At 43.3% G+C, this 22,171-nt stretch overlaps 1 protein-coding gene across 1 annotated transcript in view; it reads right to left on the bottom strand.

Moving 5' to 3' along the window:
• The window catches only part of gak (cyclin G associated kinase), a 128,152-nt gene that overhangs the window by 84,263 nt on the left and 21,718 nt on the right, over window positions 1-22,171 (bottom strand). Inside the window, exons 4-7 of the mRNA XM_085983219.1 lie at window positions 20,220-20,334; window positions 19,880-20,022; window positions 15,170-15,295; window positions 5,073-5,162 (exon numbers count right to left, since the gene is read on the bottom strand). Coding sequence (XP_085839345.1) covers window positions 5,073-5,162; window positions 15,170-15,295; window positions 19,880-20,022; window positions 20,220-20,334 — 474 coding nt within the window. The remainder of the gene's footprint in view (window positions 1-5,072; window positions 5,163-15,169; window positions 15,296-19,879; window positions 20,023-20,219; window positions 20,335-22,171) is intronic.

Raw genomic sequence — 22,171 nt, 5'->3', positions numbered from 1 at the left:
AGGCGTATTATCCAAAATAGATTGGAGCGAATGGGCAACACCCATCGTTCCAGTCATGAAAAAAGCATTGAATAAAGATAAATCTGAAGAGCAGAGAAAAATTCGCATCTGTGGTGACTTCAAGGTGACTGTAAACCCGGTCCTTCACACAGTACAGTATCCTCTTCCGAGGAGGGCAGCACGGTGGCATAGTGGTTAGCACTGTTGCCTCACAGCGCCAGGGACCCGGGTTCGAATCCGGCCTCGGGCGACTGTCTGTGTGGAGTTTGCACATTCTCCCCGTGTTTGCGTGGGTTTACTCCGGGTGCTCCGGTTTCCTCCCACAGTCCAAAGATGTGCAGGTTAGGTTGATTGGCTATGATAAATTGACCCTTAGTGTTAGGGGGATTAAATACGTGGGGTTACGGGGATAGGGTGGGATATGTGTTGGTGTAGGGGTTACGGGGATCGGGTGGGATATGTGTCGGTGCAGGCTCGATGGGCCGAAATGGCCTCTATCTGCACTGTGGGGTTTCTGTGATTCTGTGATTCTGTGATAGAAGATATTTTCACCTCACTATCCGGAGGGAAACGTTTCACCAAAATTGACTTGGCACAGGCATATCTACAGATGGAGGTTGAGGAGGCCTCTAAAAAGTATCTCACGATAAACACACACAAAGGCCTGTACCAGTACAATCGACTGGTTTTTGGAGTAGCATCAGCTCCAGCTATCTGGCAAAGAGCTATGGAGCAAGTCCTGCAAGGGATTCCGGGGACTCAATGCTACCTAGACGACATCCTTGTAACAGGAGAAAACGACAACGAGCACCTTGCCAATTTGGAGCAGGTGCTCACTAGGCTGAAAGAACGGGGCCTACGAGCGAATCGCCCCAAGTGCGAATTTTTCCAAAATCAGATATCATATTGTGGCCACATAATTAATAATGAAGGGTTGCATAAGTCACCTGAAAAAATTGAAGCGGTTATAAAAGCCCCAGCACCTGAAAATGTTTCACAATTAAGGTCGTTCCTGGGATTAATAAATTATCATAAATTTTTACCGAACTTATCAACTCTTCTACACCCTCTTAATGAACTTCTACAAACAGGAGTCATTTGGAAATGGAACGAAGACTGTAAACGTGCCTTCCATAAATGCAAAGACTTAATCACATCCGAAGAAGTTTTGGCTCATTACAACCCATCACTGCCAATCAGACTGGCATGCGATGCATCCCCTTACGGCATAGGAGCAGTATTATCCCATAAATTCCCTGATGGCTCAGAACGGCCGATAGCTTTCGCGTCACGCTCATTAAACTCAGCTGAGCGTAACTATGCCCAAATCGACAGGGAAGCACTCAGCCTGGTATGGGGAGTGAAGAAATTCAACCATTACCTACACGGACAGAAATTTACCTTGTTGACTGACCATCAACCCCTCATCTCCATATTCAACCCTAAAAAAGGTGTTCCCATTATGACAGCGCAAAGGCTACAGAGGTGGTCCCTTTTTCTAGGGGCACACCAATACAACATAGAATACAAAGGGTCAAAACAGCATGGGAATGCTGACGGTTTATCGCGCCTACCGTTGCCAAAGGTAGAAGAGGCACCTACAGTAGACCCAGTAGAGATGTTCCACTCTACCATAGTGGAATGTCTACCAGTGACAAATTCTGCCATTGAAAGGGAGACGAGAAATGACCCGACTCTCTCACGGGTCTACGATTTAACAGTGAAGGGATGGCCAGCACATGGCGAACCACTGTCGCCAGCATTCTCGCAAAGAAGAGAACAGCTGTCAGTGTGCCGAGGAACCTTGATGTGTGGATCCAGAGTGGTGATTCCACCCAAACTCCAGGATAAAGTGCTAAAGGAGCTTCACGAGGGGCATCTGGGTGGAGTGAAAATGAAGAACCTAGCTAGGGCGTTTGTATGGTGGCCAGGTATCGATGGAGACATCGAAGAAATGACCAAGAGCTGCCAAGGATGCCAGAAGGTCCAAAACGCTCCACCACAAGCCCCTCTACATCCATGGGAGTGGCCCTCATCTCCCTGGCAAAGGGTGCACATCGACTTTGCTGGTCCATTTATGGACTCAATGTTCTTAATCGCGGTTGATGCACACTCCAAGTGGCCGGAGGTAATAAAGATGTCCTCCACCACCACGGAAAAAACCATCACAGTATTAAGGACCATATTTGCCAGGAATGGGCTGCCGGAACAGATATGTTCTGATAATGGACCGCAATTTGTGTCCGAAGAATTCAGAAAGTTCTTAAAAAACAATGGGGTTAAGCACTACACGTCCGCCCCATACCATCCCGCCACCAATGGATTGGCTGAAAGGTTTGTCCAGACCTTCAAGAAGGCCATAAAGGCCATGGGTAATGAAGACCTAAAACTTCAGCACAAGGTGGATAACTTCTTATTCGCATACAGGAATGCAACACATATGGTTACCAACCAAACTCCCGCCATGATGTTCTTCAATAGAAACCTAAGATACCGGCTGGATTTGGTCAAGCCCAACATCAGAAGGGACGTGGAGAACCGGCAGTTTCAAGGCATGAATGAAAGGCCAACTAGAACCTTCCAGATAGGTCAACAAGTTTTGGCCTGGGACTACCGTACCGAGAAATGGCAGCCTGGAACTATCTGCACACGACTAGGACCACTGATGCATACCGTGGACATCGGAGAAAGCATAATAAGGTGCCATGCTGACCAAATCATAAAGTCATCCGAAAAGGGACAACCTACACCACAACTCTATACATCTAACGATGAAGTAGAGATACCCATATCTACCTCCGATCCGGTGATACTGGAACCCGATGAACCCGACACTGGCATTCAAGCCGAATCAGCCTTGCCAGAAGAACCTACTACACCACCAGAAACTACTACACCCCCGAGGCGTTATCCGGACCGAGTCAGGCAGCGTCCTGAGAGACTAACTTATAATTAATTAACTACAGCAATGTATATTATTTTGCTTATAACATGTAATTAATAATTACTTAAAATATGATGTACTGGTTAGCTAAAAGGGGAGGAATTGTGGTGTATGTGCCTTTAAGAGCCCCAGGTGTGCTGTAATGCCGGTAATTGCCACTCGGGCTATATAAGCCTGTATATTGTATATATCCGTTAGAACACCCCCAGACTTTGCTTAGTAAATGCCTATGAACCAACTCCTATCTTCAGTGTCTTTATCAACACACGGACACTACAGTCCAGTGAGTGAAATGATGGTAACATGCTCTTTTTGCTGACGTTGGAACAAAATTCGCACTTATGAAAGCTGCTCAAAGCCAGAAAGCCAAGCAAGCAGGTGTTGCGAGTATTGGTCGCTACTGTAATGTACAACATTGAATGCAAACAATGGTAAATGTTAACTGTACATGAAGGTTATGAATTAAGAATGGTAATGGAGCTGATTAGGCTCTTTTAGTGTAGGCAACTGAATTCATAGGTTTGATAGAATATCACCAATGCCACAGCAACAACACATTAATATAACACTGTGCATATAAAAAATGTCTCAAGGTACTTTAGAAAAAGAGTGGTAGCTGTGTAGGAAGTTAACATTGGTGACAAAAGGCAGGGTTGGTGACTAAAGATACAGTAAAAGCTTGGCTCCACTCTTACCTAGCCAATCATCTTCAGCAATGGTTTATCTTCCCACCCTCAACACTAGGGATTTCCCAACTCTTACCTCAATGAAAAATCACTGGGGAGTCTTCTACAGGGTAAACTGGGGATCCTTGGTGGCTTACCACTGGAATCACCCAAGGATCTATGGTTTGCCCCCTCATCTACATGCTGCCCCTTGGCAACATCATCCGAAGACAAGGCCTCAGGTTCCATGTGTACGCTGGCAAAACCCTAGCTCTACTTCTCCACCACCTCTCTTGACCCCTCCACTGCCTCTGTGTTGTCAGTCTGCCTTTCCTCATTGGGGTTACACATTACCTAGTACCTCACGATTTGAATGCTCCCCACTAGACTTAAGAGGAATTTTTAAAACAAAGTAGAAAATTAAAAAATACAATAGTATACACTTAGCATTTTTGGCTATGTCTCCATCCATATACGGCAGTCACTCAGTAACCACTTGCAATATATGAAAATCTACCAATGCTTTTTTTAAAAATAAGCAGGACAAACAATGCAAAGCATCCAAGGCAAATTCAACAAATTGTGAATTACTCCATAATGGCCCTATTTAAGTTCCCACAGGTTTGGAACTTGGTTTAGTGCTTATCCCCAACATGTCTTGTACAGTATATACATACAAACTTCACAATCTTTGGAATGAAGTTGGTAAAAACTATATCCCCTGATCAGTGAGTCAGTAATATAGAGGGTATAAATAAATTTAAGATAAGCTAAAGAACAATGCGAGAGATTAGGATTGTTTTGAATTCAGAGGGTTGTTAGAGGTGGAGTGTCATTAGAAACAGTGGTGAAAGCAGAATCCATAATAGCGTTAAATACTTGGAGAAGAAAATTTAAAATGGGAAAGGGAAAATGTAGGGGGAATGTGACATTAGGGATTGCTCTTTGAGCCCTATCTCAGGTGCAATGAGCTGAATGGTCTCGATTGGTACTGTAAAATTCTATGATTCAAAGCATTTTTATAACAGATTATTGCAATTATGATCGTAATTAAAACAGATCATGTCTGCTACAGCGAATATCCTGAAACAATGCATGCATTTTAACATGAGTATATTGGAAGAAGATCCAGTAATTAACTAAAAGTGATGGCAGTGCAATTAAGACCATTAGAGTGAGAGTGGGTATAACACTGAATTATGAGTAGCAGAGACAGAGTACAAAAGCTGTAATTTAATCAAAGAAGTTAAGATAACTTCAAACCATAGAAACAAAGCTTAAGCGAATCGCAATCTTTTGTGTTGTACCATCCATTATGCTTAATAAATGCTCACATTTTTAAAAATGAAAATGATATTCAAATTTGGGCCAGAATGAAACTAACATGGTGTCATTAATAGAGACGGGTATAACATGTGAATTGTTTTGCTATTACAAAGCGTAATATTTTATGGCAGACATACCCAGATATCCTGTTTTTCATTGATTGGATAGTTGGAATAAAGATCTATTATCTCTGGTGTCCGGTACATTGGTGTTGTGTTTCTTGTAATCTGGCAAAAAAAAGACATATACGTAGTGTCTTTATGTTTCATTATTCACTATGGATGGGATAGAAATATAAATCACACCAATACTTTGTTACTGTGAACACCATTTACAATACATTCCCATTATTAGTACACACAGTAAATCAATGCCCAATAGTGATTGTAAGGCAGTAACCAAGAGGCTTCAAACAGCACAAATGAAGCTTGAATGGTTCACAATCAGAATTCTAGAACAGTGGAATATAAATCTACAGAAGTTGTTTACAATCCCTGGTCAGACCACACTTTGAGTAATATGTTCAATTTTGGTTACTGAACCACAAAACAATAATTACAGACATTAGAAAGCGTACAGAGAATACTGATCTCAACTGTCAATAGGATGAGCTACGAGCAAAGACTTGGGAACCTCAAGCTTTATCCTGAGGCATTGGGACCGATTCTGGGGAAGGTGGGATCTGTACAAGCTGGACGGGTTACACCTCAGCAGAACCAGGACCAATATCCTCACAGTGGGGTTTGCTAGTGCTGTTGGGAAGGATTTAAACTAGTTTGTCAGGGGGCTGGGAACCTAATTGTGAACCCAGAGCGGAGAGAAACAAAGCTGGAAGTGAAAGTTAGAAAAGTAGTCAGCAAAACTAGTAGGGAGCAGAAACAAAGGCCAACAGTAAAGAGGGTCAAAGTGCAAAAAAATATTAAACAGGCAAAATTGAAGGCACTTTATCTAAATGCACGTAGCATTTGCAACAAGGTGGATGAATTAATGGCACAAATAGAAGTAAATGGGTATGATGTAATTGCCATTACAGAGACATGGTTGCAGGGTAACCAAAGCTGGGAACTGAATGTTCCAGGGTACTCAACATTTCGGAAGGACAGACAAAAAGGAAAAGGAGGTGGCGTAGCGCTGTTGATAAGGAATGAGATCGGTACGGTAGAAATAAAAGATCTTGGCTCGGCAGATCGTGATGTAGAACTGGAATCAGTTTGGATGGAGCTAAGAAACAGCAAAGGGCGGAAAACATTGGTGGGAGTTGTGTATAGGCCACCAAACAGTAGTGGTAATATAGGGCACAGTATCAATCAAGAAATTAGAAGTGCATGTAACAAGGGCAATACGGTAATCATGGGGGACTTTAATCTACATATTGACTGGGCAAATCAAATTACAGGAAACTCTCTGGTATCCGGCACCGACAGGACCGGGATGGTGCCGGTTGATTAAAAATTCCGGATGACGGAGAGGGTTATCTACTGAGGCTGTTTTTAACAAACAAAGAGTCAGACTCCTGTTATTGAGGTGTTCGGACTTCTGACAGTGCCAAGAAGCCGAGTAGTGGCAGTTTGGAGAACTACCCACACTGACTAACTCGGCCACCGCGGAGGACTCGGACTCGGCAACATTTCCGGTTATTGAGGTGTTTTCGGAGTATGAATTTTGCCGGTAAATAGAGAATTCCGGATATTTAGGAGCCATTTAAACGAGAGTTTCCTGTACCACTAATGGTGTGGAGGACGAATTCTTGGAATGCATGCAAGATGGTTTCCTGGATCAGTATGTGGAGGAACCAACCAGTGAACAGGCTATTCTGGATCTGGTACTGTGTAATGAGAAAGGGCTAATCAATAATCTTGTGGTAAAGGGGCCTTTAGGGACAAGTGACCATAATATGATTGAATTTTACATTAAGTTTGAGAGTGATGTAGTTGTAATGAAATCTGTTTGTCTTGATCCTGTATTCGTTTTGCACTCATGTATATTACCCTCCCCCACTGTGTATAGTTTCACTTCCTCTTTCCCGACTAACCTGGGAGGTTCCAGGTCTTGGCTCTTGGCTCCGCCCCTGACTTCTCTTACATAAAGATCCCAGGATCTGTATGACTCATTCCTGTGAACCAGTCGGCGTGTTGAGATGTTAGCTCTGATCTTAGTGATTAAAAGCCAACTTGTTTAAGTCTATAACTTCTAGTTTTGTGGTTATTGAAGGCCCATCAATTTTAATCACTAAAGAATACTAGGATGGATCGACTCCTAAAACCAGAGCGTCTGGACTTGGATCCACATTCTGCTGAAGCATCAAATCAATTTGGACACTGGCTCAAATGCTTCGAACTCTTCGCGGGGGCCTCATCCGCTAGCAAGGTAGATAAACTGAGTCTACTGACTACTCGCATAAGTCATCGGATTTATTCATTCATCCGGGACGCCACCTCTTACACGGAGGCCATCACTATCCTGAAGGCCCAATACCAGAGGCCGGTAAACTAAGTGTACGCCAGACATCTGCTGGCTACACGCAGGCAGCGACCAGAGGAATCAATGGACGATTTCTTACAGGGCCTAAAGGACCTGGTCCGGGACTGTAACTGCAAGGCCGTGACGGCCAACGCGTACTCTGACGAATTGGTCCGCGATTCCTTCATCACGGGCCTCAAATCGAATTATATCCGGCAGAGACTGCTGGAGGAGGTGGTCCTGGACTTAAAAAAGGCAGTGGCCACTGCGCGATCGCTGGACGTGGCCCAGAAAAACTCTGACTCTTATTCTTCCGGCCATGCGGCCCTCACCGCCTCGTGCGCGCCGAGGGGGCCGCCATCTTGGAATCAGCCATCTTCCCCATCCAGGTCTCAGACCAGCTCTACGCCGCCGGAGTCCCCACACAGAAGTTCACCCAGGAGTCCTACTACAGCGGCAATGTCTCGAGGCCCGAAATGCTACTTCTGCGGCCAGGCCAAGCACCCCAGACAACAATGCCCAGCGAAGGACGCTACATGCTTCAAATGTAAAAAAAAGGGGCATTTTAGCAAAGTCTGCAGGGGGAATCCGATTTCCAACTCCGTCACCGCCTCATGCGTGCCGTGCGGGCCGCCATCTTGGGATCCGCCATCTTTTCCTGACTCAACGGCCACCCAGGGCCCAACAGTGGCTTCGATCACGATGGATCAATCCAGGCCACACCCGTTGACAAAATCCACGATGGACATACAGGTAAACGGGAATTTAACGAAATGTTTAATTGACTGTGGGAGTACCGAGAGTTTTATCCACCCTAGCCTGGTACGGCGGCACTCATTAACGGTAACCCCTACACGGAACACAATTGCTATGGCTGCTAAGCCCCACACTTCGGACATTTTGGGCTACTGTGTGGTAACACTGACTGTAAAAGGCACGGACTACAAGGATTTTAAACTCCTCGTGATGCCAGAACTCTGTGTTAATGTAATCTTGGGCCTGGACTTCCAGTGCCACCACGAAAGTGTCACGCTAGCATATGGCGGGTCCCAGCCGCCACTCACAGTCTGTGGCCTATCAACCTTAAAAATCAGCCCACCCTCTTTATTCGCTAATCTCGCTCCGAACTGTAGGCCCATAGCGGCCAAAAGTAGACGGTACAGTCTGGAAGACAGACACTTTATCAAGGCGGAAGTGGACAGACTCCTGCGGGAAGGCATTATTGAATGCAGTACCAGCCCGTGGCGTGCCCAAGTAGTCATAGTTAAAAATAGCGAAAAGAAACGGATGGTAATTGACTACAGCCAGACTGTTAATATTTATACCCAGCTGGACGCCTACCCTTTACCCCGCATATCAGAAATGGTCAACCAGATTGCGCAATACCGAGTCTTCTCGACTATCGACCTCAAATCCGCGTATCACCAGCTCCCCATTAGAACGGAGGACCGCCCATACACCGCCTTCGAGGCGAACGGGCGCCTCTACCATTTTCTCAGAGTGCCCTTCGGAGTAACAAATGGGGTCTCGGTCTTCCAACGTGAGATGGACCGCATGGTTGACGAGAATAAACTACAAGCTACCTACCCCTATCTGGACAATGTCACTATCTGCGGGCACAACCAGCAAGACCACGATCTAAATCTTGCGAGATTTTTAAAAACTGCCCTAAAGCTGAATCTAACCGACAACGAAGACAAATGTGTCTTCAACACAACCCGTCTCTGTATCCTCGGCTGTGTGGTGGAAGATGGGGTAATTGGACCGGACCCTGACCGATTACGCCCCCTAAAGGAACTGCCCCTGCCACACAATCCCAAAGCTTTAAAAAGGTGCCTGGGATTTTTTTCGTATTATGCCCAATGGGTGCCCAATTACTCTGATAAGGCCCGACCCCTCATTAAATTGACGTCCTTCCCACTATCAGCTGAAGCTCGGGAGGCTTTCACCAGTATTAAACAGGACATTGAAAGAGCTGCAGTGTGTGCAGTGGACGAATGCATTCCCTTTCAAGTCGAAAGCGATGCGTCAGACTTTGCCTTAGCTGCGACCCTCAATCAGGCTGGGAGACCTGTGGCCTTCTTCTCCCGAACCCTTCAGGGACCTGAAATCAGGCACTCTTCTGTCGAGAAGGAGGCACAGGCTATAGTGGAGGCAGTGCGGCACTGGAGACACTACCTAGCCGGCAAACGTTTCACCCTGCTCACCGACCAGTGGTCAGTGGCTTTCATGTTTAATAACAAACAAAGGGGGAAAATCAAGAATGACAAAATACTCAGGTGGAGGATCGAACTATCCACGTTCGACTATGATATTATGTACAGGCCGGGAGCCCTTAATGAACCCCCAGACGCCCTATCGCGGGGAATGTGTGCCAGCATTCATACGGACAAATTACAGGGTCTCCACAACGACCTCTGTCACCCAGGGGTCACCCGACTATACCATTTTACAAAGTCCCGCAGTCTGCCCCACTCCATCGAGGAGGTCAGGGCAATGACCAGAGCCTGCCGCATCTGTGCGGAATGCAAGCCTCGTTTCTACAGGCCTGACCGGGCACACCTTATCAAAGCCACACGGCCATTCGAGCGCCTAAGTCTGGACTTCAAGGGACCCCTTCCCTCTGCCGACCGTAACGTATACTTCCTCAATATCATTGATGAATATTCCCGCTTCCCCTTCGCCATTCCCTGCCCAGACATGACCAGTGCCACGGTCATCAAGTGTCTCTGTAATCTATTCTGCATGTTTGGCATGCCGAACTACATACACAGCAATAGGGGGACGTCATTCATGAGTGACGAGCTGCGCCAGTTCTTGCTCTCGAAGGGGATAGCCACTAGCAGAACCACTAGCTACAACCCCCGGGGTAATGGGCAAGTGGAAAGGGAGAATGCTACTGTTTGGAAGGCTGTCACGTTAGCCTTAAAGTCAAAAGGCCTTCCGACCTCCCGCTGGCAGGAAGTCCTCCCAGACGTGCTCCACTCCATAAGGTCTCTGTTATGTACTGCCACTAACGCTACCCCTCACGAAAAGATGTTCGTTTTCCCCCGGAAATCCACCTCGGGCATATCTCTACCCGCGTGGCTGACGTCTCCGGGGACAGTACTATTGCGGAAGCACGTGAGAGGCCATAAAACGGACCCCCTTGTGGAAAAGGTACAGCTCCTCCATGCAAACCCTCAGTACGCCTATATCGAATACTCTGACGGGCGAGAGGACACTGTTTCCATAAAAGACCTCGCTCCCTCGGGGAGTGGAGAGAACGATGGGAGACTACCCGATGAAGACCTACACTACAAAGAGACAGGACGCCCAGAGGTATCAATACCCAACTTTAACCTGGAAGACACTGCGGAGGCCCGGACAGCGGAGGAACTAGAATCCACTCCCCTAGAGGCCACTCCCCTAGAGGCACCCCAACCGGCATTGCGCCGATCACTGAGAACTGCAAAACCTCCTGACAGACTCACTTATACCAACTTTTAAGAAACATCACCCCGATGGGCTAAATCTATAGAAGGGGTGAATGTAATGAAATCTGTTTGTCTTGATCCTGTATTCATTTTGCACTCATGTAGATTACCCTCCCCCACTGTGTATAGTTTCACTTCCTCTTTCCCGACTAACCTGGAAGGTTCCAGGTCTTGGCTCTTGGCTCCGCCCCTGACTTCTCTTACATATAGATCCCAGGATCTGTATGACTCATTCCTGTGAACCAGTCGGCGTGTTGAGATGTTAGCTCTGATCTTAGTGATTAAAAGCCAACTTGTTTAAGTCTACAACTTCTAGTTTTGTGGTTATTGAAGGCCCATCAGTAGTCCAATCTGAAACTAAGGTCTTCAATCTAAACAGAGGAAACTACAAGGGTATGAGGGACAAGTTGGCCATGGTAGATTGGGAGACTACACTAAAAGGTATGAAGGTGGACATACAATGGCTAACATTCAAGGAAATAATGCATAATTTGCAACAAACATATATTCCTCTAGGGCATAAAAACCCAAAAGGAAAAGTGATCCAACCACGGCTAACAAAATAAATTAAAGCTGGTATTAAGTCAAAAGAGGAAGCTTATAAAGTTGCCAGAAAAAGCAAGGATTGGGATCTTTTTAGAAATCAGTAAAGGGGGGGCCAAGAAATTGATAAAGGGAAAATGGAATATGAGCACAAACTAGCGAAAAATATAAAAACGGATTGTAAAAGCTTCTATAGGTATGTGAAAAGGAAAAGACTGGCGAAGGTAAATGTAGGTCCTTTACAATCAGAGATGGGAAAATTTATAATGGGGAATGAGGAAATGGCAGAGAAATTAAATAAATACTTGGTTTCTGTCTTCACGGAGGAAGACACAAAAAACCTCCCAGAAATACGAGAAAACCAAGGGTGTGGCGAGAATGAGGAACTTAAAGAAGTTATTATTCGTAAAAAAACAGTACTAGCAAAATTAATGGTACTAAAAGTCGATAAATCCCAAGGGCCGGATAACCTACATCTTAGGGTTTTGAAAGAGGTGGCCATTGGGATAGAGGACGCATTGGTTGTCATCTTCCAAAATTCTATTGATTATGGAACGGTTCCTGTAGATTGGAGGATAGCAAATGTAACCCTGCTATTTAAGAAAGGAGGGAGAGAGAAAATGGGGAACTACAGACCTATTAGCCTCACATCAGTAGTTGGGAAAATGCTGGAATCTATTATAAAGGATGCAATAACTGGGCACTTAGAAACTAATGGTAAGATTGGGCAGAGTCAACATGGGTTTAGGAAAGGGAAATCCTGTTTGACAAACCTATTGGGAGTTCTTTGAGGATGTAACTAGTGGAGTAGACAAAGGGGAACCGGTAGATGTGGTGTATTTGGATTTTCAGAAGGCCTTTGATAAGGTCCCACACAAGAGGTTGGTGAACAAAATTAGGGCACATGGAATTGGGGGTAATATACTAGCATGGATTGAGAATTGGTTAACAGACAGAAAACAAAGAGTAGGGATAAACGGGTCTTTTTCAGGATGGCAGGCTGTGACTAATGGGGTACCGCAAGGATCGGTGCTTGGGCCCCAGCTATTCACAATCTATATCAATGATTTGGATGAGGGGACTAAATGTAACATTTCCAAATTTGCTGATGATACAAAGCTAGGTGACAGTGTCAGTTGTGAAGAGGATGTGAAGAGGCTTCAAGGGGATCTCGACAGGCTCAGTGAGTGGGCGAGAACATGGCAGATGGAATATAATGCGGATAAATGTGAAGTTATCCACTTTGGTAGAAAAAACAGAAAGGCAGAGTATTTCCTAAATGGTGAAAGATTGGGGAATGCAGATGCTCAAAGGGACCTGGATGTCCTTGTACATGAGTCACTGAAAGTGAATGTGCAGGTGCAGCAAGCCATTCGGAAGGCAAATGGTATGCTGGCCTTCATTACAAGAGGATTTGAGTACAGGTAAAAGAAGTCTTACTCCAATTATATAGGGCCTTGGTGAGACCACACCTGGAGTACTGTGTACAATTTTGGTCTCCTTACCTAAGGAAGGATATACTTGCCATAGAGGGAGTGCAACGAAGGCTCACGAGATTGATTCCTGGGATGGCAGGACTGTCCTATGAGAAGGGATTGAGTAAACTAAGCCTGTATTCTCTTGAATTCAGAAGAATGAGAGGGGATCTCACTGAAGCATACAAAATTATTACAGGGCTTGATAGGATGGATGCTGGGAGAATGTTTCCCTTACCAGGGGAATCTAGAATCATAGAAACATAGAAGATAGGAGCAGGAGTAGGCCATTCGGCCCTTCGAGCCTGCTCCGCCATTCAATGAGATCATGGCTGATCATCCAAATTCAGTATCCTGTCCCTGCCTTCTCCCCATATCCCTTGATCCCTTTAGCCTCAAGAAATATATCCAACTCTTTTTTGAATATATTTAATGAACTGGCCTCCACCGCCCTCTGTGGCAGAGAATTCCACAGGTTCACCACTCTCTGGGTGAAGAAATTCCTCCTCATTTCAGTCCTAAATGTCTTACCCCTTATTCTTAGACTATGACCCCTGGTTCTGGACTCCCCGGCCATCATAAACATCCTTCCTGCATCTAGTCTGTCCAGGCCTGACAGAATTTTATAAGTTTCGATGAGATTCCCTCTCAATCTTCTAAACTCCAGTGAGTATAAGCCCAATCGACACAATCTCTCCTCATACGTCATTCCTGCCATCCCAGGTATCAGCCTGGTGAATCTTCGCTGCACTTCTTCCATGGCAAGAACGTCCTTCCTCAGGTAAGGACTGGGGAATCTAGAATCATAGAATCAGGGGCTACAGCCTCAGGATAAAGGGAAGGCCATTCAGGACTGCGATGAGAAGAAATTTCTTCACACAGAGGGTGGTGAATCTTTGGAATTCTCTACCCCAGAGGGCTGTGGAGGCTGAGTCATTGGGTATATTCAAAACAGAAGTCAATAGATTTCTGACTAGTAAAGGCATCAAGGGATATGGCGATAGGGCCAGTGAATGGAGTTGAGGCAGAAGATCAGCCATGATCTCATTGAATGGCGGAGCAGGCTCGAAAGGCCAAATGGCCTACTCCTGCTCCTATCTCTTATGTTATTATGTTCTCTAGTCTAGAAAGAACTTTGCAAAGGGAGAACTGCAATAAAAGTACATAAAATAACTAAGATAAGTTTTTTAAAAACTCATTATTTTACAGTGAGACAAAAAAGTAGAAGACAAGTGGAAATTGGATGAAAAGTATATTTTAAACATATCATTGGAAGTGTGATAAATGTTTGAAATAGCATTAACCTTGTGCTACAGGGCAGTAGTTGAAGACATAGCTGAATACTCTGATAGAAGAGTTAGGGTACTGGGTGGTGAGGAAGGGTCAAGCTTCAATAGGCTAAATAACTTTTCATCATTACTGATTTATATTCTTAGGATATGTTGAAATTAAGCCTTGAAATCACTATTAGAAATTATTTTTAACTTGGCACTATCGCATTCAAGGGAACAGTTTTATTCCGTTTCATACATTATACAGTACTTCAAAAAAAATATTTAATTGACTGTAAAATGCTTTGGGATGTCCTGAGGTTGTGAAAAGTGCTTATTAAATGCAAGTTCTTTGCTCACAGCGCTATCAGTGCCCTATAATGTTGCCACGGGACAATACTCACACTAATTAATTAACAACTACGACACAATCACTACAAGTTTACAATAAAACTGAATGACAGATAAGAGCAGACACTGATTACCCCTTTGCCAAAATAGTCTTCTTCAATCAGCTTTCATCACAACAATAGCTTTGGTTGGAAGTTATGTCTAAAGTCCAGCTTTTATACCTGATAGTTTTTTTTTAGCTAAGTCTTTGTCAACATTTGTCTTTTTTACATGTACTTGGTATAAATAGCCTCATTCAGCGTGAACTCAAAACATACTTTTGAAGAACAAAGCAACAAGGAAAAGGAAAGAACTTGCATTTATACAACACCTTTTACGACCTTACAACATCCCAAATCGCTTTACAGCCAATTAAGTACTTTTCAAGTATAGTCACGGTTGTAATGTAGGGAAACACAGCCGCCGATATGCACCCAGCAAGGTCCCACAGACAGCAATGAGATACATGACCAGACAATCTGTTTTAGCAATATTGGTCAAGGGATAAATATTGGTCATGACACCAGGCAAACTCCCCTGTTCTTCTTCAAATAGTGCCATGGCGCAGTCTGTGCCATTCAACGGTTATTCGCAATAAACAATAAAAGTACACACATACCTCTTCCTCCACCATTGCTCTCTTTTGCGCAGACCAGGTATAGTCTGGATAGTGTGCTATACTTGTAGCACTGCCAAAATCACAGAGCTTGATAGTGCCTTGGTGACTGACCAAGAGGTTTTCAACCTATATTAGAGACAAAGCATACAGCAAAATTAGGATCAGCAAATACTGTACTGTTAAAACAACAAATCTTGTGACTATGTGCTGCATTTTCTTCCCAAGACGAAAGGGGGGACCAGGGGGGCGGGGGAAGTAAGAGAGAGCGGATTTATATAAACATTATCTATCCTACTGGAACAGTTGGGGTAGAATTTCATTTGGGTTCCCCGATCTTCTGCGGTGACTTTGGACGAAAACCCAGAGAAATGGCAGAAATGGCCAAAGGGGTTTCTAAAAATGTTGCTACTTTACAGAGAGAAATTCTACCAAAAAAAGCTTTAGCTCCTATGATAGTCCCCACCTGCCACATCGTGAATCTGCAGGAAACAGATTTCAGACAGGAATATATTAAACGAAGAAGGAATTCTACTTACAAATGGCTATTTTTGGGAGAGTAACGTTTTAAAATAAAAATAGTGCAAGGCATAGGTTTGCAGACTGCAGTTTCCAAGGCAATTCCAGGAGATCTTCCAAGTAGTTTTATGCATTTATTGATTTACTTGCGTATTACTTTTGTTGCCATATACTGTACTAACAAAAATATGTTTGCACTGATAACACAGTTTCTTTTTGGGCCTTAGGAGAGGGGGAATCCCAGGAGTGTGTCAATATTTGCAGGGCATCACCTGCACAGAAAGTTTGAAAAATACTGGCCAAGAAAAAGAGTCCATACTTAAGCCTGGGGTCTCAATTTGTAAGCAAACCATGTACAGTGATTTGGGACTCAATTTATGAGGATAATAACTAAAGAGAGGGTAGGGCCTATTTGAGACCAAAAAGGTAACCTGTGTGTTGAGGTGGAAGACGTGGGTATGGTTCTTAATGAATACTTTGCGTCTTGTCTTCACAAAAGAGAGGGACGGTGCAGACATTGCAGTTAAGGAGGAGGAGTGTGAAATATTAGATGAAATAAACAGTGAGAGAGAAAATATTAAGGGGTTTAGCATCTTTGAAAGTAGATAAATCACCAGGCCCGGATGAAATGTATCCCAGGCTGTTAAGAGAAGCAAGGGAGCAAATAGCGGCGGCTCTGACCATTGTTTCTCAATCCTCTCTGGCTACAGGTGTGGCGACAGAGGATTGGAAGACTGCTAATTGTTCACAAAGGGAGAAAGGGACAGACTGAGTAACTACAGGCCAGTCAGCCTAACCTTGGTCATGGGCAAATTATTGGAAAAAATTCTGAGGGACAGTATTAATCGTCATTTAGAAAGGCACGGATTAATCAAGGACAGTCAGTGTGGATTTGTTAAGGGAAGGTCATGTCTGACTAACTTGATTGGTCATACATTTAAAATAATTGGTAGAAGGATTAGAGGGGAGTTGAGGAGAACATTTTTCACCGAGGGTGGTGGGGGTCTGGAACTCACTGCCTGAAAGTGGTCGAGGCAGAAACCCTTAACGCATTTAAAAAGTACTTCGATATGCACTTGAAGTGCTGTAATCTACAAGGCTAAGGACCAAAAGCTGGAAAGTGGGATTAGGCTGGATAACTTTTTCAGCCGGCAGACACGATGGGCCGAATGGCCTCCTTCTGTGCTGTAAATTTCTATAATTCTATTGAGGAGCCAAATATAAAAAAGGCACAACTGAGTTAGGGAAGGGACACAAAATTATTGTTCTACAGGAAACTTTCGTTTAACCGGAGGTTAAATGTCTGGAAAGCTCTATCTACCAGCAAAATTCAGGAGCCGTTTCCTATAAGTTTTTTTAACTTCTCGTTGCGTTTTTTTTCCCCAGTCGTGGCTCCCAAGTGTCTAGCTGAAGCTGTTGCTTAGCTACAGAGATGCTTTTAAGCTGCGGCCAACTGTTTTGAAGCTGTTGCTAAGCAACAGGGTTTGTTGTTTCATACGGAGCTGAGAAGCTCCGTATGTTTTAACATTAGCGCTGGTTTATATGGCAGTTTTGATGGGACGGTACCAACTCGGTCCCGTCAGTGCCGGATACCAGAAAGTTTCCTGTATTTTTTTTTTAAATGAGTAGGTGAACACTGTAGGAAATGCAGTAGTTCCTCCATCCCTCAATATTTGGCACAGTGAAGAATAAGGATCAGGAATATTAATGATTTCCATACATGACATATTATAGACAGCACAGAAACAGGCCATTCAGCCCAACTAGTCTGTGCTGGTGTCTATACTCCACACGAATCTCCTCCCATTCCATCTACTCATCTCGGCCTTTCAGCAGATCTTTCTATTCCCTTTTCTCTCGTGTACTCATCTAGTTTCCATTTGAAAGCATCTAAGCTATTTACCTCAACCACTTCCTGTGGTAGCGAGTTCCACATTCTAACCACTCTCCGAGTAAAGAAATTTCTCCTTATTTCCCAATTGGATTTATTAGTAACTATCTTGTATTGATGGCCCTTAGTTTTGGATTTTCCCACAAGTGGGAACATTCTCTCCACATCTACCCCATCCAACCAATTCATCATTTTAAAGAGCTCTATCAGGTCACCTCGAAGTTTTCTATTTTCTGAAGAAAACCCCCCAACCTGTTCAATCTTTCCAGAAGCCTGTAGTCTCTCAGTTCTGGTAGCATCCTTGTAAATCTTTTTTGCACGGTCTCCAGTACTTCTATGTCCTTTTTATAATATGGAGACCAGATCGGTGCACAGTACTCCAAGTGCGGCCTGACCAGGGTCCTATACAAGTTTAACATAACTTCATACTTTTGAATTCTATACCCCTAGAATTAAATTCCAGTGCTTTGTTGGCATTTTTGATTGCTTTACTAACCTACAAGGCTGCTTGTAATGATTTGTTCACCTGTATCCCTAGATAACTTTGCTCTTCTACGCCATTCAGTTTCTTATTTTCTAAGGTGTAGGTGATATTTCTATTTTTCCCACCAAAGTGCATCACCTCATGTTTAATGTTTATTTGCCACTTAACTGCCCAGTCTGCAAGTTTTCTAATGTCTTCTTCTATTATGTTGCATTCTTCCTCAGTGTTACCTATACCCCCCAGTTTGGTGTCATCTGAAATTTTTTTGGGGAGTTACTGGTTCCCAAGTCCAAATTATTAATGTAAATTATGAATAACAGTAAGCATTTATCATTAATTTAAAGGAAAATAATAATACTTCTAGTATCTAAATAGTCATGCAAGTTTTTAAACCTTCTTCCATCCTCAAAACTTGAATTTGCGTGTAGAGCACATCTCCAACGGTAAAGTGGTTATTGAGTAAAGCTTTTGGGCAGTTTGCAATATCATACTGTAGGTGGTACAATCACCTACAGCAATTCTACCGCAATAAAGGGCACTTAAATCAAGACTAGTTATAAAATCAGCATCTTAGGGGGCTCAAACCTGACTATGGAGCCTTTTACTTGGGTTTGAGAGCAAGGACTGGCATCAGTTAGCAGGAAGCATGCTGATCCTCGCTTAAATGACTGGTAGCTATCCAGGGACGGACTCATCAGATATGTCACCTGAGCAACTCTTTCCCAGTCAACTCTGTTTTTTTCAGATTGCCAGCAATTAAAAAATGTCTAAGAGGTACTAACTTGGCATATTTAAAAATGGAGACTCAAAAGTTTTCAATAAAGCCCAGCTGTCTGAATTTATTTGCAGTTACTTTGAGTATCCAAAGCTCCAAAATAAGGTAAATTTGGCATCCATCTCTTCTCAGCTACAATATAACAATTTTGTCCTCTCAAGACTTTCTGGGAAGTGAGAATGGATTACTTCAGATTTAAATGACTTTTTCCCTTCCTCCAATACAGTGAAACATGCTCAATAAAAGAATGCAGAGTATTAAACACTGCGTAACTAAAGAACGTTCTACAGTTCTAGGGAAACTAAAAATCCACTGCAAAAATAATGCGGAAAATAGGCTTAGTTATAGTTTAAGCCAATTAGCTTCCCCCCCCCCCGAGCATTGTAAAACCGGAGGCAATACATATTAAATATTAGTCAATTTATGTGCCACAAGTTTACCTGCATATAAAGAAAGCAAGAATTTGACTCCACATGTTTTGGCACACAGACGCAGTTGCAATTAAAACATTGAAGATCATGCAAGTGCACATTCTTATATCAGAGTAAAGGTAACCCAGTAAAATGGAGTCTCGTTTTGTGGAGAGGGATGCAACATTTCCAAAGAACCCAACAGCCTCAATTCACAAACCATCACACCCTCCTGAAAAGACTCTACAAGGAAGAAAGTCTCACCCGTTCAATGCAGAACTAAGAAAGGGAAAGATCTGTCCTCACTTACTCCTAAAACTTAAAAAGATGGCTTTGTACCAGTTTTCAATAACTGAACTATCAAAGTGGTACAAAACTACCTTCGCCAAATGATCTCACACTCAATGCAAAATGCCAAAGTGATACCAGTTCAGTGGCTGCAATCATACTGCACATCCTATATTGCTGCATGAGAGGAGTATAGCATGTGGACATGTAGAAAGTACTGCAACCAAAAATAAGACTCAGGTTTTTTTTTAACAAAAACTTCATTTTCACAACCATCATATCCAATTCAGGAAACAAGTGCATTTTTTCCCCTGATGCTGGCAGGTGTGCAGAAGCTGTTCCTTACTTTGAGATCTCGATGAATGATTGGCGGTTTCTGTTTGTGCATGTGCTGTACTCCACGACAGGTCTGATAAAATATCTTGAGCACTGTATTACATGGCAGTGGGCTATTTGCTTCAGCACTCTTCAAAAACTCAACCAACTGGCCTAGAAACAAAAGGGGGCAAAAGGATGAACTGTTATTGTCGTATCAAGTGGTTAGGTTGTGAATGTGAATATATACACACGCCAATGAAAATGGATTCTTTTTCTTTTTCACTCAGTCAGGCTATTCAACCAGAAAAAAGGCATCTACAACGTAATAAGCAAAATCGTTGTGTATCCATACTAGTATAGAACTTTACCTTTACATAGTTCTGTGAGTATAAGGTATTCTCCTTGTCCAGTATCAGATTCTTCTTTCCCTATCGAGGCTGCTGAGCTAAATTGTACAACGTTCGGATGCCCTGAAAGTTTTTTCTGAAGTTGCTTGGTCAAGGAGCTGTATTGTTCATTAAGCTATAAAGGTGTGTAAACATTTAATGTCTTTTACCTATTGGTTATAAAGATTGGTACACTGGATCAAAGGGACATCTAATTTTTTAAGAACATCTTGCACACTGGAGTACATGAGAAAAATACAACAAATAAAAGAGCAAATGCAGCGATACTGCATTCACCACAATATTGTCTCGCAAGCCTCCACTCCAAACTTCAATGAATGCGCCCTATAGTGGCACAAAGTCCCAAGAAAATGGGAATTCAGGACAAAAACACTTTCAAAATGTAGCCTAATAACAACCATTTCTTTTAACATTTGTTACGAGTCACAGGAAAAGGCAATAGGCAGTTATCAATCACCTGCTACAGCAACCTTACTGGAGATGGGGGCACAGCCCACACATTGATTGCCCAGAAGTGGAGAGATATATTAGTGAGTAATACACATTTAGAAATAAAACTATTTTGGTGTTCATTATTCCTTGACCCACTGAAAGTGTGAAACAGTAAACTGCTTCTGAGCCTCTGTCAACCTGTTTTTATATTCTGTGTAGTGGAGAGAAGGAGGTAAATGTAAAGCCACCAACAAAGAAAAGTTCATCAGCCTATTCAAGTTCAAGGCACACAGACACATTTTCATCCGAGTCCTGCCTTGGGGCAGTGTTCTCTCTATTGCCATTTACAGAACTAATCGAGGAACCAACCAGAGATCAGGCCATCTTAGACTGGGTATTATGTAACGAGAAAGGATTAATTAGCAATCTTGTTGTACGAGGCCCCTTGGGTCAGAGCGATCATATGATGATCGAATTCTTCATTAAGATGGAGAATGAAGTAGTTGACTCAGAGACCAGGGTCCTGAATTTAAATAAAGGAAACTACGATGGTCTGAGGCGCGAATTGGGTAGGATTGACTGGGGAATGTCACTCAAAGGGTTAACGGTGGATAGGCAATGGCAAACATTCAAAGACCGCATGGATGAACTACAGAATTTGTTCATCCCAGTGTGGCATAAAAATAAAACAAAAAAGGTGACTCAACCGTGGCTAACGAGGGAAATTAGGGATAGCATAAGATCCAAGGAGGGGACATATAAACTGGCCAGAAAAAGCAGTAATCCAGAGGATTGGGAGCAGTTTAGGATTCAACAAAGGAGGACAAAGGGATTAATTAAGAACGGGAAAATAGATTATGAGAGTAAGCTTGCAGGAAACATAAAAACTGACTGTAAAAGCTTTTATAGATAGGTGAAGAGAAAAAGATGGGTGAAGTCAAGCGTAGGTCCCTTGCAGTCAGAATCAGGGGAATTTATAATGGGGAACAAATAAATGGCAGACCAATTAAATACATATTTTGGTTCTGTCTTCACAAAGGAGGACACAAATAACCTCCCAGAAATGTCGGGGAACATAGGGCCTGATGAAAGGGAGGAACTGAAAGAAATCAGTATTTGTAGGGAAATGGTGTTAGGGAAATTGATGGGATTGAAGGCCGATAAATCCCCAGGGCCTGATAATCTACATCCTAGGGTACTTAAGGAAGTGGCCCTAGAAATAGTAGATGCATTGCTGATCATCTTCCAACATTCAATGGAATCTGGAACAGTACCCATGGATTGGAGAGTAGCTAATGTTACCCCACTATTCAAAAATGGTGGTAGAGAGAAAACGGGGAATTACAGACCGGTAAGCCTGACATCGGTAGTGGGGAAAATGCTAGAGTCCATTATAAAAGATGTAATAACAGAGCACTTGGAAAACAGTGACAGGATCGGACAAAGTCAACATGGATTTACAAAAGGCAAATCGTGCTCGA

Source organism: Somniosus microcephalus, chromosome 1, assembly GCF_052327205.1.
Source record: "Somniosus microcephalus isolate GS21.2 chromosome 1, FLI_Smic_1.0, whole genome shotgun sequence".
In the NCBI taxonomy this organism is placed as follows: domain Eukaryota; kingdom Metazoa; phylum Chordata; class Chondrichthyes; order Squaliformes; family Somniosidae; genus Somniosus; species Somniosus microcephalus.
The sequence above is the reverse complement of the archived record's forward strand: the minus strand, read 5'-3'. Positions and strand labels throughout refer to the sequence as shown.